The sequence below is a fragment of the Mauremys reevesii genome, linkage group 7 (genome assembly GCF_016161935.1).
Source record: "Mauremys reevesii isolate NIE-2019 linkage group 7, ASM1616193v1, whole genome shotgun sequence".
Classification (NCBI taxonomy): domain Eukaryota; kingdom Metazoa; phylum Chordata; order Testudines; family Geoemydidae; genus Mauremys; species Mauremys reevesii.
Window position 1 is genome coordinate 76,338,047 of NC_052629.1, and position 17,911 is coordinate 76,355,957.

A 17,911-nucleotide genomic window follows, 5' to 3' on the forward strand; every position below is an offset into this window, starting at 1 on the left:
GCTGTGGGGTATAGGGTAAGATGGGTAGTGTATTCCCAAGGGGGAGGGGGAGCAGGGGGTATAAGGAATGATGATCACTTTGTTCCAGGGTGGAGGGGGAGCTGTGGGTGTAGGATACTATGGGTAGTGTGTTCTGGGGGTGGAGATCCTGGAGGTATAAAGTACGATGGGCAGTGCTTTCTGTGGTGGAGGGGGAACTGGTGGGTATAGGGAATGATGGGCAGTGACCCTGGGAGCACTCCCTGGGAACCTCCCCACCAATGGATGCACCTGTTCAGTGCCCATGGAGCTCAGATCTGGTGCACATGCCCATCTTGGTCTGCTCATGGTGCAGACCCCATGATTTCTGTCGCTCAGCGTGGGTAGCCCCAGTGGGTTTCCCCTCTGCGAGGTTGGCAGGCAGCATCTAGCAAGGAAGCCAGCTCCGTGCCTGTTGTCCCGTAAGCAGCGTTTATAGAGGGGCTTTCCCGTACCCATGCCTCTCATGCCCTGTGCCCGCCCAGCTTGCCCGCTCAGAAGCAGTGCCGGTGGACTACAAAGGATCCTTTCTCATTGTAGGCCAGGCGGCTGATCCAGATGTTCTGGAAGGCGTTGAGTGATGCTATGATGGAGCCACCCAGCCACGCCGAGTAGCTGCGGTGGGGGGAAGCCAAGATGCCCACTTGCCCCTTGCCCACTGTCTCCATCCTGAGCAGCTCCTTCTTGATCCTCTCAGAGAAGCCGCGGAGCATGGTGGTTCCCCCAGCCAGCACCATGTTGGCCAGCAGCTCTGCCTGGTGCTCTGGCTTGCACTTCCTGATGCTGTTCATGGCATGGATGTGAATGCCCACCTCAGGGAAGCCGAGGACGGAGGGGGTAAAAAGCGCCTCAGGGCAGCGGAAGCGCTCACTGCCAATGGAGATGACCTGCTTGTCGGGAAGGGTGAAGTCCATGAGGTATTTCTTCTCGTCCCCATTCAGCTCAGCCTGGAAGTCCTCGGGGATGTAGCAGCACTGCTCCTTTATCTTGCAGACCAGCTCCAGCTCTTCCTCCTGGAAGGGGTTCCCGCACTCCCCCATCAGTTTGGCTAGGTAACGCGTCAGCCTGCTGCCTGCCATGTCCAGCCGGTAGGTGGCGTGAGGCAGGATGTAGCCATCGTGGACAGGGGCGGTGTACGAGGTCCCATAGCCAGAGCCAATCACTAGCCCACTGGTGCGCCCATAGGAATATACCGAGAGCAGGGACTGGTGGGCCACAAGCATTGCCGGCACCTCAAAGCTCTCAAACAGCAACTCGGCCATCTTCTCCCGGTTGGTGGTTGGAGAGAGGGGGGCATCTGTGACCAGCACGGCCAGCTCCTTGGGGCACACACTGAGCTCTCTGTTGAAGATGTGGTGCCATAACATCTCTAGGGCGTCCCAGTCAGTCACCACACCATGGGTCATCACCATGCTCGTGATCACCTCCGAGCTCCTGCGTGGGATGCTTTCCCCAATGTAATATAGGGGGCTGTCCTTGGTCCTGATCTTGGGAACCCCTACGCAGCTCGGCAGGATGGACCGCGGTTTCTCGTCCCCGGCCAGCCCACTCTTGGTGTAGCCAGTGCCAGTGTCTATTACCACAGCACAGTAGTCCTTGTACTTCTCTGAGGCAAGGTCCCTGGCACTAGACCCATGGCCGGCAGGACCGTGACTCTTAGGTTTCTTCCGCTGGCTCATTTCAGAAGGGCTTGCCGCACGCTCTTCCTCTGAATCCTACCTGCAGTCCCAAGAGCCAGCCCCAGGTGCTGGGTGAGAGAAGAACCCAGGAAAAAGCTAGGGAGGGCTGTGTTGCCATAGCAACACCCTGCATCATGGGCAGAAAGCAATGACATCATAGTGCCAGGGAGAAGGAGGAGCCGCTCACAGGGGCTCTTGGGAAGGTGCAGAGGGTAACAGCCTGCTCAGGTTGAGGCCAACATGGATTCTGCTGTTGAATTCTGTGGGATATGGGTCCTGGCCTACACAGAGACATGTGACTTGTCAGGGAGAGCAGCTGAGAAATGACTGCACATCGGAGACATGCACAGTACCCTGTAGCCAGTGGGGATTCCTCTGACCCAGGGTGCTGCATTGCTGCCAGTGAATGGCAGTTTATCCACAAGTCTGTCTGTCTATCTATCTGCCCACTGCCATATATGTCTGTCCGTCCAGTGCCCTGCATGTCCCTCCATCTGTCTGTCTGTTCAGTGCCCATTGTTATTTAGCTGTTAAGGCTTGAACAGAGATTGGCCCTGGTTTGAGGTATGTTTACTGAGAATATTCTTGTATTTGCTCATAGTTAACATGGAGATCTAAGAAAATAATCTGACCAATTCCTTGATCTGTGAGATCTCTGCTCCTGCCATCTTGCCGGCCAGTGGCAATCTCCTTATTCTCATCTTGTCAGGAAAAATCTGCTGGAATTTTGTACCCCAGGGTATGACTGTTGGCGAGCGAGCTGTGCTGTGCTTGGGCAGAGAAGCAGTCACAGTCCACAGCTAGCTGTACCTTTGGCTCCTGCTGTCTGTTTCAGTCCATCCCCTCTCAAAGCTGGCACCCTCACACACACACACCCCCCCACCACAATTCCTCCCCTCTCAGACTGGGTCACGGAGCACAGACTCCTGTGCACCAACCATGGCCTCAGCAGGCCTGGCTGGAGCAGGCTGCTCAGCAAAACTTCCCTCAGCTACCCAAAGCACCCTTTCCAGCCACAGTATTAGACAACCTCACCAGTAGGACACAGTACACAAAAAAGCAAAATAGGATGATAAAGCAACACAAAGCTTGTCTGTCTTCCCTGCAGCTTCCCAGCCTGGCTTCTTCAGCCACTGGAGCAATTCCCAGCCAGAGGGCTGAGCTCAGCCTGGTGGAGGTGAAGGGGTCAAAGAAATTGACCCCTGCATGTCCCTTGGTGAATGGTGCTGTCTCCCTTCTATTGGTATTAACCCCTTGTAAGCACAGAGTCAATAACAGAGTAACCATCAAACATATGCTAGTGTAATACAGACCTCTCCCCTGGCTATCTCAGAAACCATGGCGAATGGGTTCTGGTCTCTGATTGGATGAGTGTGCTGCTGCTTCTGGGGCACGGGCATTGCACCAGTGTTTCTGTGAGCAATCGTGTGTGTCTCTGAAATTCACTTTTCACCAATGCCCTGGCAGTGCAGCTTGATTCTCAAGCATATATGTGGGGAGCAGACAGGGTGGGAGTGAATCCATTTCTCCCATGTGTAGTCGAAGCTGGGACGCACAAGCCTGGGGCATGCAGCTCAAACCCAGCTGCAGGGGGTTTTACAATACAATACAAAGCAGGGAGGGAGTGTGTCTAGTGGTTAGCGCAGCAGGGTACCAGCCACGGAGCAGATGACTTCTCTTGGTGACTTCCTTTCCCTGTCTATAAGCTAGGGATAGTGTTGTGTGCCCACTTTGTGGGGGTGCTGTGTCAGGCTGATGCAGGAAGCTTTTGTAGCATGCTGTGAGGGCTGCAGGTGTATGATGCCAGCATGCATTACTCTCTGCTCCTCCAGAGCCCCCCTTCCATGTGGCATCAGTGATTCAACTGGAAACCCTTCACTCAAATTGCTTCCCGTTTAGCTGAGATCAGAGACCATGGCAGAGCTGCTTGGAGGCCTGGCCCCACATGCTGGCTGTGCCCAGCAGCTCACTGGCAGACAGTCTGGGAGTGGTCTTGGCTAACTCCTGTCTATGATCAAAGCCAGGCACTGAGATCTCTTGGCCAAGTGATGTCACTTAGCTGGACTCAACCAGAAGCAATGCAGGCATCCCCGTGAGCGCCACCAATGAACAAGAGAGGTACCCTGGCAGCTCAGGTCAGTCTTCATGTCAGAGCCACCCCAGCTGCTTCTCCTATGGGCAGTGAGCTGGAGGCACACTGGGAATGAACTTGCTAGCATGTGTGCGTGTACACATGTGCCTGTACCGCTGTTCTCATCTGCATGAAATCAGGACTGCTCCCCATGCACCAGAGGAGTCAGCCGCAAAGTTTGCATCTAGATCTGGGTTCGGATTCCAACACACACTAAAGTGCAGGGCATTTAGATCATTCCGGTCTTGAATCGGCAGCCGGGCCCTGATCTCTGAGGCCACCTGCTGTGGGCTTCTGAGGCCATCTGGGCACAAAGCGAGGTGTTTACTGTATGTGTATTGCCCCCCATTTATTAGGCTCCTGGCAGAAGAGCTGTTCTGGGGGGAATGTGTCCTGCTCTCTGCATCTGGCTGCTGTGATGGGGGTGTGGGAGCTGGATGTGAATGACCATCAGCAACAAAGGGGGCTTCCCTAAGCACCAGGGTGCAGGAGGTACCTGTGACGGGCCCTGAGACATGAGATAATAAAACCAGATTCTTCTCAGTCCCCAAGCAATGTGTTCAGGCCAGCCATTCCCAGACAGACCCCATCCAGATCACATGTGGTCAGTGTCTGACCAGCAGGGAAAGCCCCAAGGAGTTGGCCGTGCTGGTCACAGATGCCCCCCTCTCTCCAACCACCAACCGGGAGAAGATGGCCAAGTTGCTGTTTGAGAGCTTTGAGGTGCCGGCAATGCTTGTGGCCCACCAGTCCCTGCTCTCGGTATATTCCTATGGGCGCATGTCCCTCCATCTGTCTGTCTGTTCAGTGCCCATTGTTATTTAGCTGTTAAGGCTTGAACAGAGATTGGCCCTGGTTTGAGGTATGTTTACTGAGAATATTCTTGTATTTGCTCATAGTTAACATGGAGATATAAGAAAATAATCTGACCAATTCCTTGATCTGTGAGATCTCTGCTCCTGCCATCTTGCTCCAGGCCAATGGGAGCTGCTGGAAGCGGCGCGGGCTGAGGAACTTACTGGCCACCGCTTCCAGCAGCCCCCATTGGCCTGCAGCGGCAAACTGCGGCCAGTGGAAGCCACGATCGGCCGGACCTGTGGATGGGGCAGGTAAACAAACCGGCCCGGCCCGCCAGGGGCTTTCCCTACACAAGCGGCAACCCCAGTTTGACGTCCATGTTAGAGGGCTTTCCCTTAACCCCTGACCTGGTTCTCGTCACACAGACGGAAAGCAGAAGACCAGAAGTCTGAAGTGCAGGCAATGCAATGTTTATTGGGGTTAGTTCCAAGCAAGCATATCCATAACTCTACATGCCGGCAGAGTCTGTTTCCTAGTGTTCCGTTCCCAGCTTGGACACCACAGAGCATTTACCCCAGCTATGACACTGCAGAGCCTTGCCTGTGTCCCTGTTCCCCATTCCCATTCCCTATTCCCACCTCCTCCTTCTTAGCAGGCCCAAATATACCTGCAATGCATGCCCACAGTCTCACCCCTTACAACTTATGGTCATGTTCTGTTTTGGGGGGATTGTGGGTCTTCGTCTCACCTCTTTTGTACCCCATGGGAGGGGTAAGGAGTGAGGTTGGGCTACCATCAGAGACAGGCATTTCTTTGGCTTTTAGTGTTTTATACCTTCCCTCCAAACCTCTTTGCCCCTCCCAGCTGGTTGCTTGACCTTGCCTTGAGATAGGAGTTGAGGCAGTCTTAAAGTGTGCTCATATATTACACTCCCTCCATGCCCTGTAACACTTTAACTGCTCTTATCTGTTCCCATTGTACTAATAAATCCATCTGACTAGGCAGAAGCAACATACACGGTCTTTGTCCTTTGTTTACACATATTAGTATAAGAGTATTAAAGGTCAAACCCAAAGGTCAAGCTGATAAACAGGCTTATATACTAACAGTCCGATCTTGTCTTTCAAATGATCAGGGATGAAGAATCCACCATGACCCTGGGTAAATGGTTCCAATGGTTGGTTACTCTCACTGTTAAGAATTTACACCTTATTTCCAGTCTGAATTTGTCTGGGTTCAACTTCCAGCCATTGGACCGTGTTAGACCTTTCTCTGCTAGATGAAGAGACCGTTGTTAAATATTTGTTCCCCATGTAGCTACACATAGAATTTGATCAAGTCACCCCTTAACCTTCTTTTTGTTAAGATAAATAGATCGAGCTCCTTGAGTCTGTCACTATAAGGCAGGTTTTCAAATATTTTAATCATTCTTGTGGCTGTTCCCTGATCCCACTCCAATTTATCATTCTTGAATTGTGGGCACCAGAACCGGACACAGGATTTCAGCACCAGTGCCCAATTCAGAGGTAAAACAACCTCTCTGCTCCTACTTGAGATTCCCCTGTTTGCACATCTCAGGACACATTAGCTCTTTGGGCCACAGCATCACACTGGGAGCTCAAGTTCAGTTATTATCTGCCATGACCCTCAAATCTTTTGCAGTCACTATTTCCCAGGATAGAGTCCCCCACCTCTACGTACAGCCTTTTCTTTGTTCCTAGATGTGTACATTTACATTTAGCTGTATTAAAACACAAGTTGCTTGCTTGCGCCTAGCTTACCAAGCACTCCAGATTGCTCTATATCAGTGACCCATCCTCTTCAGTATTTATCACTCCCCCAGGTTTTGTGTCAGCTGCACGCTTATCCGGTCAACAACAACGTTAAATAATGTAGGGCCAAGAACCAGTTTCTGTGGGAACCTGCTAGAAACAAACCTGCTCAATGAGGATTCTCCATTGACAATTGCATGTTAAAACCTATCAGTCCACCATGTAACATGTGCAGTGTTAGGGCTGGGAAGGGAGCCTGTACAGAGCTAGAGGCAGAGGTTTTATTCTCTTGCTGCAGGCATATCTTTGGTGGTAAGGACTTTGTTAAGGGTTCTGTGGATCACTGGACTGTATGAAAAGACTTAGCATAGAGTTGGTTTCCAGCAAGTGAGTGGCTTTGAGCAGACAGCAAAGTGAAGTGGTGCTAAGGTAGGGGATATTGGCTAAAGGCCCAGATAGCAGCAGCTGCCTACCTGAGGGATTCTGGTGGGAGCAAAGCTGGCATCACCTCAGCTGGCTGTAAGGAGCTGGCTGCAGAGCCTGGAACAGTTGATGTTCCCACAGTGCCACCAGGAGGCTATGCAGTGCCGCATCCAGGGACCATTGCGGAGAGTAGGCACTGCAGGAAGTATTGCCCAAAGGATCAGAGTGACAGCACCCTGCAGCCCTCTGATTGGCCAAGCACACTATTTAACACTGGTGAGCGGCCCAGGACATTTTCTGCTCAACTCACACAGACTTGGGGCCTGCTGTGACTCCAGATAGGGTGACCAGATGTCCCGATTTTATAGGGACAGTCCCAATTTTGGGGGCTTTTTCTTATATAGGCTGCACTCCCCACCCCCTGTCCTGATTTTTCACACTTGCTGTCTGGTCACTCTAACTCCAGACCTCACCTGGCCTCCTGACTGCAGCCTGGTCCTACCTCTGATCTCCAAGCCCAGCCCGACTATGACTCTTGCGTATTGAACCCAGCTGGAGAGATTCCTCTGACCATTGTCTTTGACATGTGGAGCCCAGCCCATCTGTGACCACTGGTCAGACTACCTACACCCCAGTCCCTTACGCTGGGTCAGGTGGCCAAGCCCCCGGAGGAGCCCAGGCAGCACTGACCTGTCAGAACCCTTCAACTCCACCAATCCTGAACAGTAAGCTGTGAGTGGAGAGCCAGGGAGGAGGGGAATGGCTAGAACACACCAGCTGCTCCCAGCTGCCAGAGGACTTGTTGGGGAGGGGAAGCCTTACCTAATAGATATTGTGACATTATTAATTACTGGCTTTCTCACATTCCTTCAGTTGTCCCCCTTCGCCCTCCCGTATGCTTCTCTTTGTTTTAAGGCCCTGGCTTCAGGGCTTGCGAGCAGGCAAGTATAGCCTATCAAGGACACCAAAGGAGGTGGATATAGGTTCCCAAGATTCCAAGCGGGGCCCCAAACAGGAGTTGTTTACATTTTCAGAAGGAACCCCTAGAAAATTTAACCCTAGCCCCTTTTTGCTGCCAACAATATCTACCAGGAGGGTTAAACAACACTTATTCATACAATTATGATTTATTCTTATAAATTTAGGTTAGTACAAGCTTGCCTTCATCTTTACTGGATTTTAGGAGATACTTACAATTACTTTCATATGAATATGCTTGGTGAATATGAGGACTTGCATGCCTTTGGTTTTGGTTGTTAAGTAATGAAGTGAAATATTTGAGCTAATTAAGGACATTCCTAGGAAATTTCTTCTTTCCATCTACCAGTGCCAGGCACTGAAAGTGACAAAGAGAAAGACGCTTCTTAGCCATAAAATCATATTTATCACCTCCAGTGTGTCTACTCTGACTCTAGAATGCAGCTTTATAGCATTAAATTTTATTTAATGTTCTGTAGTTCATGCTGTTTTGAAAGAAGCACATGAGCATTAGTTCTTGTGATCCATGCCTGGTGGAGAGTATCTGATAGAAGTCTTTAGCTGCTAATTGTAAATGTACTACAAATGGTAGGTTGTAAATCTAGGAGCCCTTTGGTCAAAAGGCAAGCAATCAGCCAACCTGCCTTCTCAAAGAACAGGCCACCTCCCTTTGTACAAGACACAAGTTTGGCAGAGACATGATCTTTGTTTTCTTGTTATAATCTCCTTATGCTTTCAAAGGAGACCTGGCTGTGTAAAAGAGTAGGATGTTCTATATTCAGGATAGTTCAAAGAGGAGTGAGGCTTAGGATGTGTTATCAGAGCTATAAACTAAGCCATAAAAGTCTCTTCATCCATTCTCTTTGCATGGAGAAAAACTGATTTTTAAATCCACACAAAGAAATCTAGCAATATTCTCATTGGAACTGATTTCTTTCATAAACCCTCTACCATCTTCATTCTCCAAATATTAAGGAGAAGATTTAGGGTTGGGAAATCATTTACAGAGGATATTGGTTGCTACCAGATTAAACTCATGTTTCACCTTAAAGCTGAAAACCTCTGTTGTTCCTTGAGTGCTTAAGATGATATGAGCTTCTTTTGAAATGTTTATTTGCAGATGTTTTGTATCTAAATGCAACCTCTTCATATAATAACTATCTGATGCCATTGTTATGTGAATAACAAGATGTTGTATGTACAAATGTAGCAAGGTCATGTGCTATAACTGATTACTAAATAAGGAGCCCTTTAAGTATAAAAATATTTATATTAGTTGGGGAATTAATTAATTATCTGCCAATGCTTAAGCAACTCCTTACCAAACTCAGAGACAAAAACCTCTCTAGGGAGTGACAAGAAGAAAAGACAATGCTTTCCTTGATAACCATTTAAGTTTAAAGACTAAAAATCATTTAAGTTTAAAAAGACAAGTTTAAGAGCTGGAAGATTCTTATATAGAAAATAGGAGTGTTTTCTGGGCTCGTTTGAAATGGAATTTCAGCTTCTATTACACCCTGATGGAATTGAAAAAATAGCTCAGAAAATTATCTTAATGTCAGATAAGGATATACTGAGAACTTCATGCCACAAAGCCCAAAAGCAATCTAGCCATACAATTAAAGAAGAATTATAATCCCACTGTATATACATTGATAGATCCCATCACAACCATCTCATGAAGATGCTGAGCCAATGAAAAGCAACTATGGCAGATAATATCCCACTCTCTGAAGGAGCAGATGAGCCTTTCACCTTCAGGGAGGCTTTGGGAAGAGAAGAGTATGAATTCCTCTGAACTGAAACACTTACCCCCTTACATGCATACATTCTCTCATACACTTGTGCTGGTCTTCTCTTTCACTCTTGGTTCAATCTGTTCCTTTAATCTCATCACACCTGTCGCACTCTCTGGAGCCATAGCTGACATGTTGGAGGGACACAAAGGGGGGCACCAGCTACTGTATAAGTAGGGGCATTGCCAGCAATTTGAGGGACATGATCATTCCCCTCTATTCGGCATTGTTGAGGCCTCATTTGGAGTACTGTGTCCAGTTTTGGGCCCCACACTACAAGAAGGATGTGGAAAAATTGGAAAGAGTCCAGTGGAGGGCAACAAAAATGATTAGGGGGCTGGAGCACATGACTTATGAGAAGAGGCTGAGGGAACTGGGATTGTTTAGTCTGCAGAAGAGAAGAAGGGGTGGGGGGTTGATAGCTACTTGCAACTCTCTGAAAGGGGGTTCCCAAGAGGATGGATCTAGATTGTTCTCGGTGGTACCAGATGACAGAACAAGGAGTAATGATCTCAAGTTGCAGTGGGGGAGGTTTAGGTTGGATATTAGGAAAAACTCATTCACCAGGAGGGTGGTGAAGCACTGGAATGGGTTACCTAGGGAGGTGGTGGAATCTCATTCCTTAGAGGTTTTTAAGGTCAGGCTTGACGAAGCCCTGGCTGGGATGATTTAGTTTGGGATTGGTCCTTCTTTGAGCAGGGGGTTGGACTAGATGACCTCCTGAGGTCCCTTCCAACCCTGATATTCTATGATTCTGTGATTCTATAAAGGGGGGCATGTGACCTGCACACTAAGGACAGCTACATTATTCAGTTGAGTCTGTCCCATTGATGACTGGAGATAATTTTTAAGTCTTCTGAAGCTGGAGAATGAATTCAGGATGATACAGGCACAGTGTGATAAATGAAGTGGGGAGTGGGGAGCTCCCTTTTATGGACACCCAGCCAGCCAGCTAGCTATAAAGTCTCTCTTGGTGGCTGTTCTCTGCTTGCTTTACCAGTAATGGGTTAACAAAGTCCCCCAGGTAAAGGAAAGGGAGTGGGCACCTGACCAAAAGAGCCAATGGGAAGGCTAGAACTTTTAAAAATGGGGAAGAAACTTCCCCTTTGTCTCTGTTGTTCTCCAGGAAAGAGGGGAATAGGGAGCAGTTATGCTATGAGAAGCTTTAAGCCAGGTCTGATTGATCATACCTAGAACTACTTAATTAGAACCCCCAAATGTGTAAGTAAATCAGGAATGTTTAGAAAGACATGGTTAGGTTTGTTTCTTATGACTAATGGATTCCTCTGTGCTAACCCCAGATGCTTTTGTTTGCTTGTAACCTTTAAGCTGAACCCCCAAGAAAGCTATTTTGGGTGCTTAATTTTTGGAATTGCTCTTTTAAAATCTAGCAAAAGCCTAAATTCCAGATATATGTTCTTTCTGTTTTTAATACAATTTCCCTTTTTTAAGAACAGAATTGGATTTTTGGTGTCCTAAGAAGTTTGTGCATGTTTGATTAGCTGGTGGCAACAGCTGATTTCCTTTCTTTTCTTTCTCAGCTCTTCCCTGGAGGGGGAGTGTGTGAAAGGGCTTGAGGGTACTCCACAGGAAGGAATTCCCAAGTGCGCCTTCCTGGGTTCCAAAAAAAAGGGGGGTTGCATTTGAGTGGTGGCAGCATTTACCAACCCAAGGTCAGAAAAAAAGCTGTAACCTTGGGAGTTTAATACAAGCCTGGAGTGGCCAGTATTATTTTTTAGAAATACTTGTGGGCCCCACTTCTGCACTCGAAGTGCTGGAGTGGGAAATCAGCCTTGACACACAGTGAGAAGGATTCTTATACATTTGCAGTACTCTGGAAACAGTGCTTCCAGAGTACTGCAAATGACTCCAAGACCTCTTTCTTGATGATTAACAGCTAATTTAGGTACCTTCATTTTGTATGTATAGTTGGGATTATATTTTGCCATGTGTATTACTTTCCATTTAACATTGAATTTCATCTGCCATTTTGTTGCCCAGTCACCCAGTTTTGTGAGATCCCTTTGTAACTCTTTGCAGTCTGTTTTGGACTTAACTATCTTGAGTAATTTTGTATCATCTGCAAAATTCACCACCTCACTGTTTACCCCTTTTTGCAGATCATTTATGAATATGTTGAACAGCACTGGTCCCAATACAGACCCCTGGGAACATCACTATTTACTTCTCTCTATTCCAAAAATAGACCATTTATTTTTATCCTTTGTTTCCTGTCTTTTAACTGGAGTGCCTGGGAATGCTTTCAGGATCATCTAACAATTCTTAATTTAATTTAATGACAAGCCTTTTGTTATCTTAGTCACCCTGCCTCTCTTTATAAACAAACTCCCTGCCCCAAAGGCAGAAGTTGTTAGCAGCACAGAACTCATCATGTTCCACACTCAAGCTCTGACTCCTGGGTGCTGCTGGGCCCTTGACCCCGTCCCCCCCAGGCATTTGGGTGGGGCATGTGACCCTTCACCACCACCACCACCACCACAAGTCTCCCCTGCTGGAGAGGCTCGGGACCGTGAGTGCCGCTCAGGACTGTGAATGCCGACCTCAGGGCAGACTGTCACAAACAGGGCAGACACCCCAAGCTGGTGGTCTGGTCTATAACCAGATTTCACCAAGCCAGTAACAAATGTGAACTCCTGGATCACTGTCTCAGTCTCACCATGGAGTCACAGGCAGTCCCCTTAGACTCTCCAGTCTATCTTGCCATACAGACAAACTGGACTTCGTGCTAAATGGTCACTTACACCAAAAATCACACCACATTCAAGTTGCCTCCAGTCCCAAGAGACCAATCACTTATCCCAGATCAATTGGTCCCCTAGATCTTGCACCAAAGACAACACCTGTAGCCAGTCCTGTAATAAGCTATCTAAAGGTTTATTAACTAGGAAAAAGGAATAAGAGAGTTATTTACAGGTTAAAGCAAGTGAACATTTCCACACCAATGAGTTATCATCTAATCCTAAGAGTGAACGAGTTGTAGTGATCTGTCCATTCAAAGGTTTCAGAGTAGCAGCCGTGTTAGTCTGTATCCGCAAAAAAATCAGGAGTACTTGTGGCACCTTAAAGACTAACAAATTTATTTAAGCATGAGCTTTCGTGAGCTACAGCTCACTTCTTCGGATGCATAGAATGGAACACACAGACGGGATATTTATACATACAGAGAACATGAAAAGGTGGAAGTATGCATACCAACAGGCAGAGTCTAATCAATTGAGATGAGCTATCGTTAGCAGGAGGAAAAAAACTTTTTGAAGTGATAATTAAGATGGCCCATAGAAGGTGTGAGGAGAACTTAACATAGGGAAATAGATTCAATTGGTGTAATGACCCAACCATTCCCAGTCTTTGTTTAACCAAAGTTAATAGTATCTAGTTTGCATATTAATTCAAGTTCAGCAGTTTCTCTTTGGAGTCTGTTTTTGAAGTTTTTTTGTTGCAAAATTGCCACCTTCAAGTCTGTCACTGAGTGGTTAGAGAGGTTGAAGTGTTCTCCCACTGGTTTTTGAATGTTATGATTCCTGATGTCAGATTTGTGTCCATTTATTCTTTTGCGTAGAGACTGTCCGGTTTGGCCAATGTACATGGCAGAGGGGCATTGCTGGCACAGGATGGCATATATCACGTTGGTAGATGTGCAGGTGTATGAGCCCCTGATGGCGTGTCTGATGTGATTAGGTCCTATGATGGTGTCACTTGAATGGATATGTGGACAGAGCTGGCATCGGGCTTTGTTGCAAGGATAGGTTCCTGGGTTAGTGTTTATGTTGTATGGTGTGCGGTTGCTGGTGAGTATTTGCTTCAGGTTGGGAGGCTGTCTATAAGCGAGGACTGGCTTGTCTCCCAAGATCTGTGAGAGTGAGGGATCATCTCTAAGGATAGGTTGTAAATCTTTGATGATGCGCTGGAGAGGTTTTAGTTGGGGGCTGTAGGTGATGGCTAGTGGTGTTCTGTTATTTTCTTTTTTAGGCCTGTCCTGTAGTAGGTGGCTTCTGGGTACTCTTCTGGCTCTGTCAATCTGTTTTTTCACCATTCAAAGTGTCTGTCACAGTGGACCCAGGAGGCGGCTCCTGGGGAATCTCTGACTTCAATTTAGAGTCTCTGACCCTTCAGAGTTCAAACAGCCACAAAAATGGAAAACTGTCCTGTGGTTTTCTTTTATTTCCTTCATTCAGCTTCCAAGCACACAGGAGGAGCTTCCTTGCAGGTAGCATTTCCCAGATGCAGATAGGGCCATTAAACAATCGTTTGTATTGCCATGTTCCTTGATGGCCCATCTGATTTTGATAGTCCTTCTGGATGGGTGGGAGTGGGGGCGATTCCCCTGGGTTCACAAGTTCAGAGCAAACATTTTTAAAGTTATAAAGCAAAATTTACCCCTCTCCTTATAGCCTGGGATACAGACATCACAAGTGAGATTAATGCATGCAGCAACTTACAAGCATTTTAGTCTAAACACTAAATACGTTCTTATAAGACTAATACCTATTTTGAGCAAAACTACCATATAGGTGGAGTGGTCTGGTCTCCAGTTATGACTTTGTCAGTTCTTAGCCTGCAGCCTGGGCAAGAACTGGCATCTGGCCTGCCAGCATCACAACACAACACCTACCTCTACAAGCAAGCAAAGAATGGCAACAAGTTGCTGCTTCCTTATGCTGTGTGGTGGCTTCTTTGTTCTTCTTAAGCCCTTTCAGCCCAGTATTGCTTCTGCAACACTGAGGACATCACCAAGACTTCAGCACCATCGGTGTGATAGAGTTTGCAAACGTAATGTCAAGGGACTAGATTTGAAGTGTTCTTGGAATCATTTGAAGGGGCTGTTCAAATGCTATGGTAAGGTACAGTAACAGGAAGGTCTGGTCCCATTAAGGATGGTCCTGTTCCATGCATGATCCCTTTAAGGAGACAGATGTTTAAGGGAGCAGAAGACAACGAAGACAACTGACCACCCGCAAGTGACCAGATGGTGCTAGCAGGGCTGAGGACCTTGTCATAGATGTGGTAGAGAGTCTGGCCATCGCAACCAGCAGTCTCTGGAATGTAAGGGAAGTTCAGTCTGTTCCTCACAAGTCCCCGGCCCCTTCTCAGGCCCTGGCTGTGCGGCAGGGATGCTGTGGGTCGGACACTTGCTCTGGTGTTGGCCACACGCCCTCAGGCTTTAGGTGGCAGCACCCTTCTTCCCAGCGTCGCCCCTGCCCTGTCAGGGTTATGATCTGACTCCAAGTCTGGTCTGCAAGGCCTCTTGGCTGGTGGGCATCTCCCTGCGCTGGGCCTGCTGCTCAGGGTCCCCCTCGCTCTCCCCAGCTGCTCAGCACACCCAGCTCCTGACTGCTCCAGCTCCAGCTCCACTCTGCCTCAGCACGGCTGCTGCTCTGCCTCCGGCTCCCTGGGCTGTTTCTCTGGCTCTGGTTGCTACAGCTCTCCTTCCAGCACAGGTCTGCTCTCTGTGCTGCTTCTGTTACTCTGCTCCCAGCACTGACCTGCTTCCTGGACTGCTTTTCTAGCCCTTCTGGCTGGCACAGCTCTGCTCCCCAGCTCAGCTTGGGTCTCTGCTTTCTCCTTAGCTCGCCCCACTCTGTCTGAGCCAGGTAATTCCAGCTCACACGGAGGACACAGGTCATGCCCGCTCGAGGCCCCTGGCCTCCTGACTCCCTCATTAGCCTGCCCGCCCTGTCAACCAGGCTGACCTGGAGCATTGGCCTCTCCCCATTGTTCCTCTTTACTGTCACTCTCAGGGTCCTGATTTCCCATTGACCCTTCCCCTTACTTTTGGTACTGGGAGCTAGCCAACCTAAAAAAAACCAAAACCCACTGAGTTTTTGTAAGGGGCCAACAGTCCCATTACATATGGACCACCTGGGATGAGCAGAGAGGGGGCAGGGTGGGGATTTGAGAAAGAAAAAAAAAAAGAAGCAGTGCTGGGCTGGGGTACTGAGTGTACAGGTGCAGAGCCTGAACTTGGAGCTGCTTGGAGCACAGCCAGCTGCTGCTTGCGAAAGGGGACCTCACAGATGCCCAGCCTGGAGCTCTCCAGACAGCTGAGCCCATGAACCAAGACCCACTGGTTTGAGCTCCCAGTGCATAGGCAGGTTGGATTGACCCAAGGCGGGGTTGCATTGGTGCAGGGCAGAGAGTCTGGGGGTGTCTAGCTAGGCGGGGAGGCTTTGCCTGCATTAGATAAGTGGGGTGCTATTGTTAAGGGTGGAGCTTGAGCTAGCGGTTGACACTGATGCCCGGGGGAGGGGGCGGGGGGGAACATTAGTCTTTGTGCAGAGACGTGCGGCTGGGACCTGGGACCTCTCTCCCAATCCTAGCACTTCCCCACCTGACACTTCAAGGTATGCTGACAGGACGGTCAGGCCCCTTTAAGGAGTAGTAGGTCTTGGGGGGCCAGCAACCTTGTTCAATGGCATGACTCTGCTGAGGAAAGAATTCTTGTTTGTATTACGGGAGGGCTAGAAGCTGTGTCCTGGACCAGGACCCATTGTTCTAGGCACTGTGCAGACTGTCCTACTGTCACAGACTCACAGGTCGTGCCCACTCATGGCCCTGTACAGTCCCTGGCAGGAACCACCTCCTAAAACCACACCTCTCTAGGCCCCCGCAGGGAGTCGACTCACTCTGGACCTCTGGGGCCTCCACTCCCAGAGGGAATAATGCAACCCTGTTCTCTAGACTGGAGTGACTCTCAGGAAGCATAAAAGAGGAGGGTTTGTTGAGCGCTTGAACACAGCATAGGAAATTCTCAGGGCCCTCAGGCCTTGCCTCCCTCAGCACAGTACATCTAAGGGTATGTCTACACTATGAAATTAGGTCAATTTTATAGAAGTCGATCTTCTAGAATTCAATTTTATACAGTCTATTGCATATGTCCACACTAAGCGAATTAAGTTGACGGAGTGCGTCCTCAGTACCGTGGCTAGCATCACCTTACAGAGCGGTGCACTGTGGGTAGTTATCCCACAGTTCCCGCAGTCGCTGCTGCCCATTGGAATACTGGGTTAAGCTCCCAATGCCTGATGGGGCAAAAACTTTGTCACGGGTGGTTTTGGGTACATGTTGTCAGCCCCCCCCCTTCCTTCCTTCCATCCATGAAAGCAACGGCAATCGTTTCACACCTTTTTTCCAGGGTCCCGTCCGCCAGCCCCACTCAGCCTGCTGCCTGCCTGGATGAGCGGAGCCCCAGACCATCCTGCCAGCCAGGGTCCTGCTCAGTCCTGCTCAGCTGGCAGACCTCAGTGAGGTCAATCAGGGGTGCCTGGACAGACATGGCTATCCTCCTCTTAGAGCACCGAATGGGAGTGACTCCAGGTGATTCTCTTCTTTAAAAGCAGCAAAGAATCCTGTGGCACCTTATAGACTAACAGATGTTTTGCAGCATGAGCTTTCGTGGGTGAATACCCACTTCTTCGGATGCAAGGAAGAAGTGGGTATTCACCCACGAAAGCTCATGCTGCAAAACATCTGTTAGTCTATAAGGTGCCACAGGATTCTTTGCTGCTTCTACAGAACCAGACTAACACGGCTACCCCTCTGATACTCTCTTCTTTAAGTTTTGTCTCATGGAGATTCAGTCCTGCCTGGAATATCATGCGAGCTGGAGGCTTCTGCCTCAGGCTGCTCTCCCAGCCGGCAGCACTGCGCGGTCACACCTACCCCAGCCTGCCCCTTGCTCCCATGGCCCAGGAAGCCCGGACAGTAGTAAGGAGCAGTTCAACTTGTGGAATGACAAATCCAGAATGAAGGATTGCACTCTATGGGCCACGTTAAAATTATTTCAGAGTCCTAGATAGTATTTTGTCCCTATAAAAGTCTTCATGAAAATTTTCCTCCGCCCCTAACATAAATGTTAATTTATCAGAGCAGCTGAAAGGGTAAGGAACCTGGGACTATAACTTAGAGAGAGCTTCCATGTTATTTAATTCATAATTGATATAATTCAAAGTAAAATTTCACAGTGCAGTCTATTCTAAGACTAAAAATGGAGGAGGGGCGTCAGAAAAAGGAACAGTGAGCTGTTCCTGCCCGTTTTTGAACTGGTGATGTTTTGTGTGTCAGGTGAACATGATAACCACTACACTATGGGACTTCTCTTTTTTTGCCATAGATTTTGCCAAATGCACAGGAATGTTTTCTCTAGCTACAGAAGCTACCTAATGCATTGTCTATATCTATGGCCTTCCTGCTCACAAAGTGGTCATGCCCCTGCCCAAGGCTGACACAGCGCGGAGTGCATGTGACACAGCGACCTGGCTCGGGCAGGATCGGTAGCGAGGTATGATACTTTTGACG

The 17,911-nt window shown here is 48.6% G+C and overlaps 1 protein-coding gene across 1 annotated transcript; it reads right to left on the reverse strand.

Moving 5' to 3' along the window:
• Positions 1-430: 430 nt before the first annotated feature.
• LOC120409035 (actin-like) lies at positions 431-1,800 on the reverse strand. Its single transcript, XM_039546373.1, has one exon. The coding sequence runs from the start codon at positions 1,695-1,697 to the stop codon at positions 513-515; it is 1,185 nt and encodes a 394-aa protein (XP_039402307.1). The 5' UTR covers positions 1,698-1,800; the 3' UTR covers positions 431-512.
• Between the last annotated feature and the right edge of the window lie 16,111 nt (positions 1,801-17,911).

Coding starts and splice junctions, on each gene's coding strand:
- LOC120409035 (XM_039546373.1), bottom strand. CDS start 1,697: ATGAGCCAGCGGAAGAAACCTAAGAGTCACGGTCCTGCCGGCCATGGG.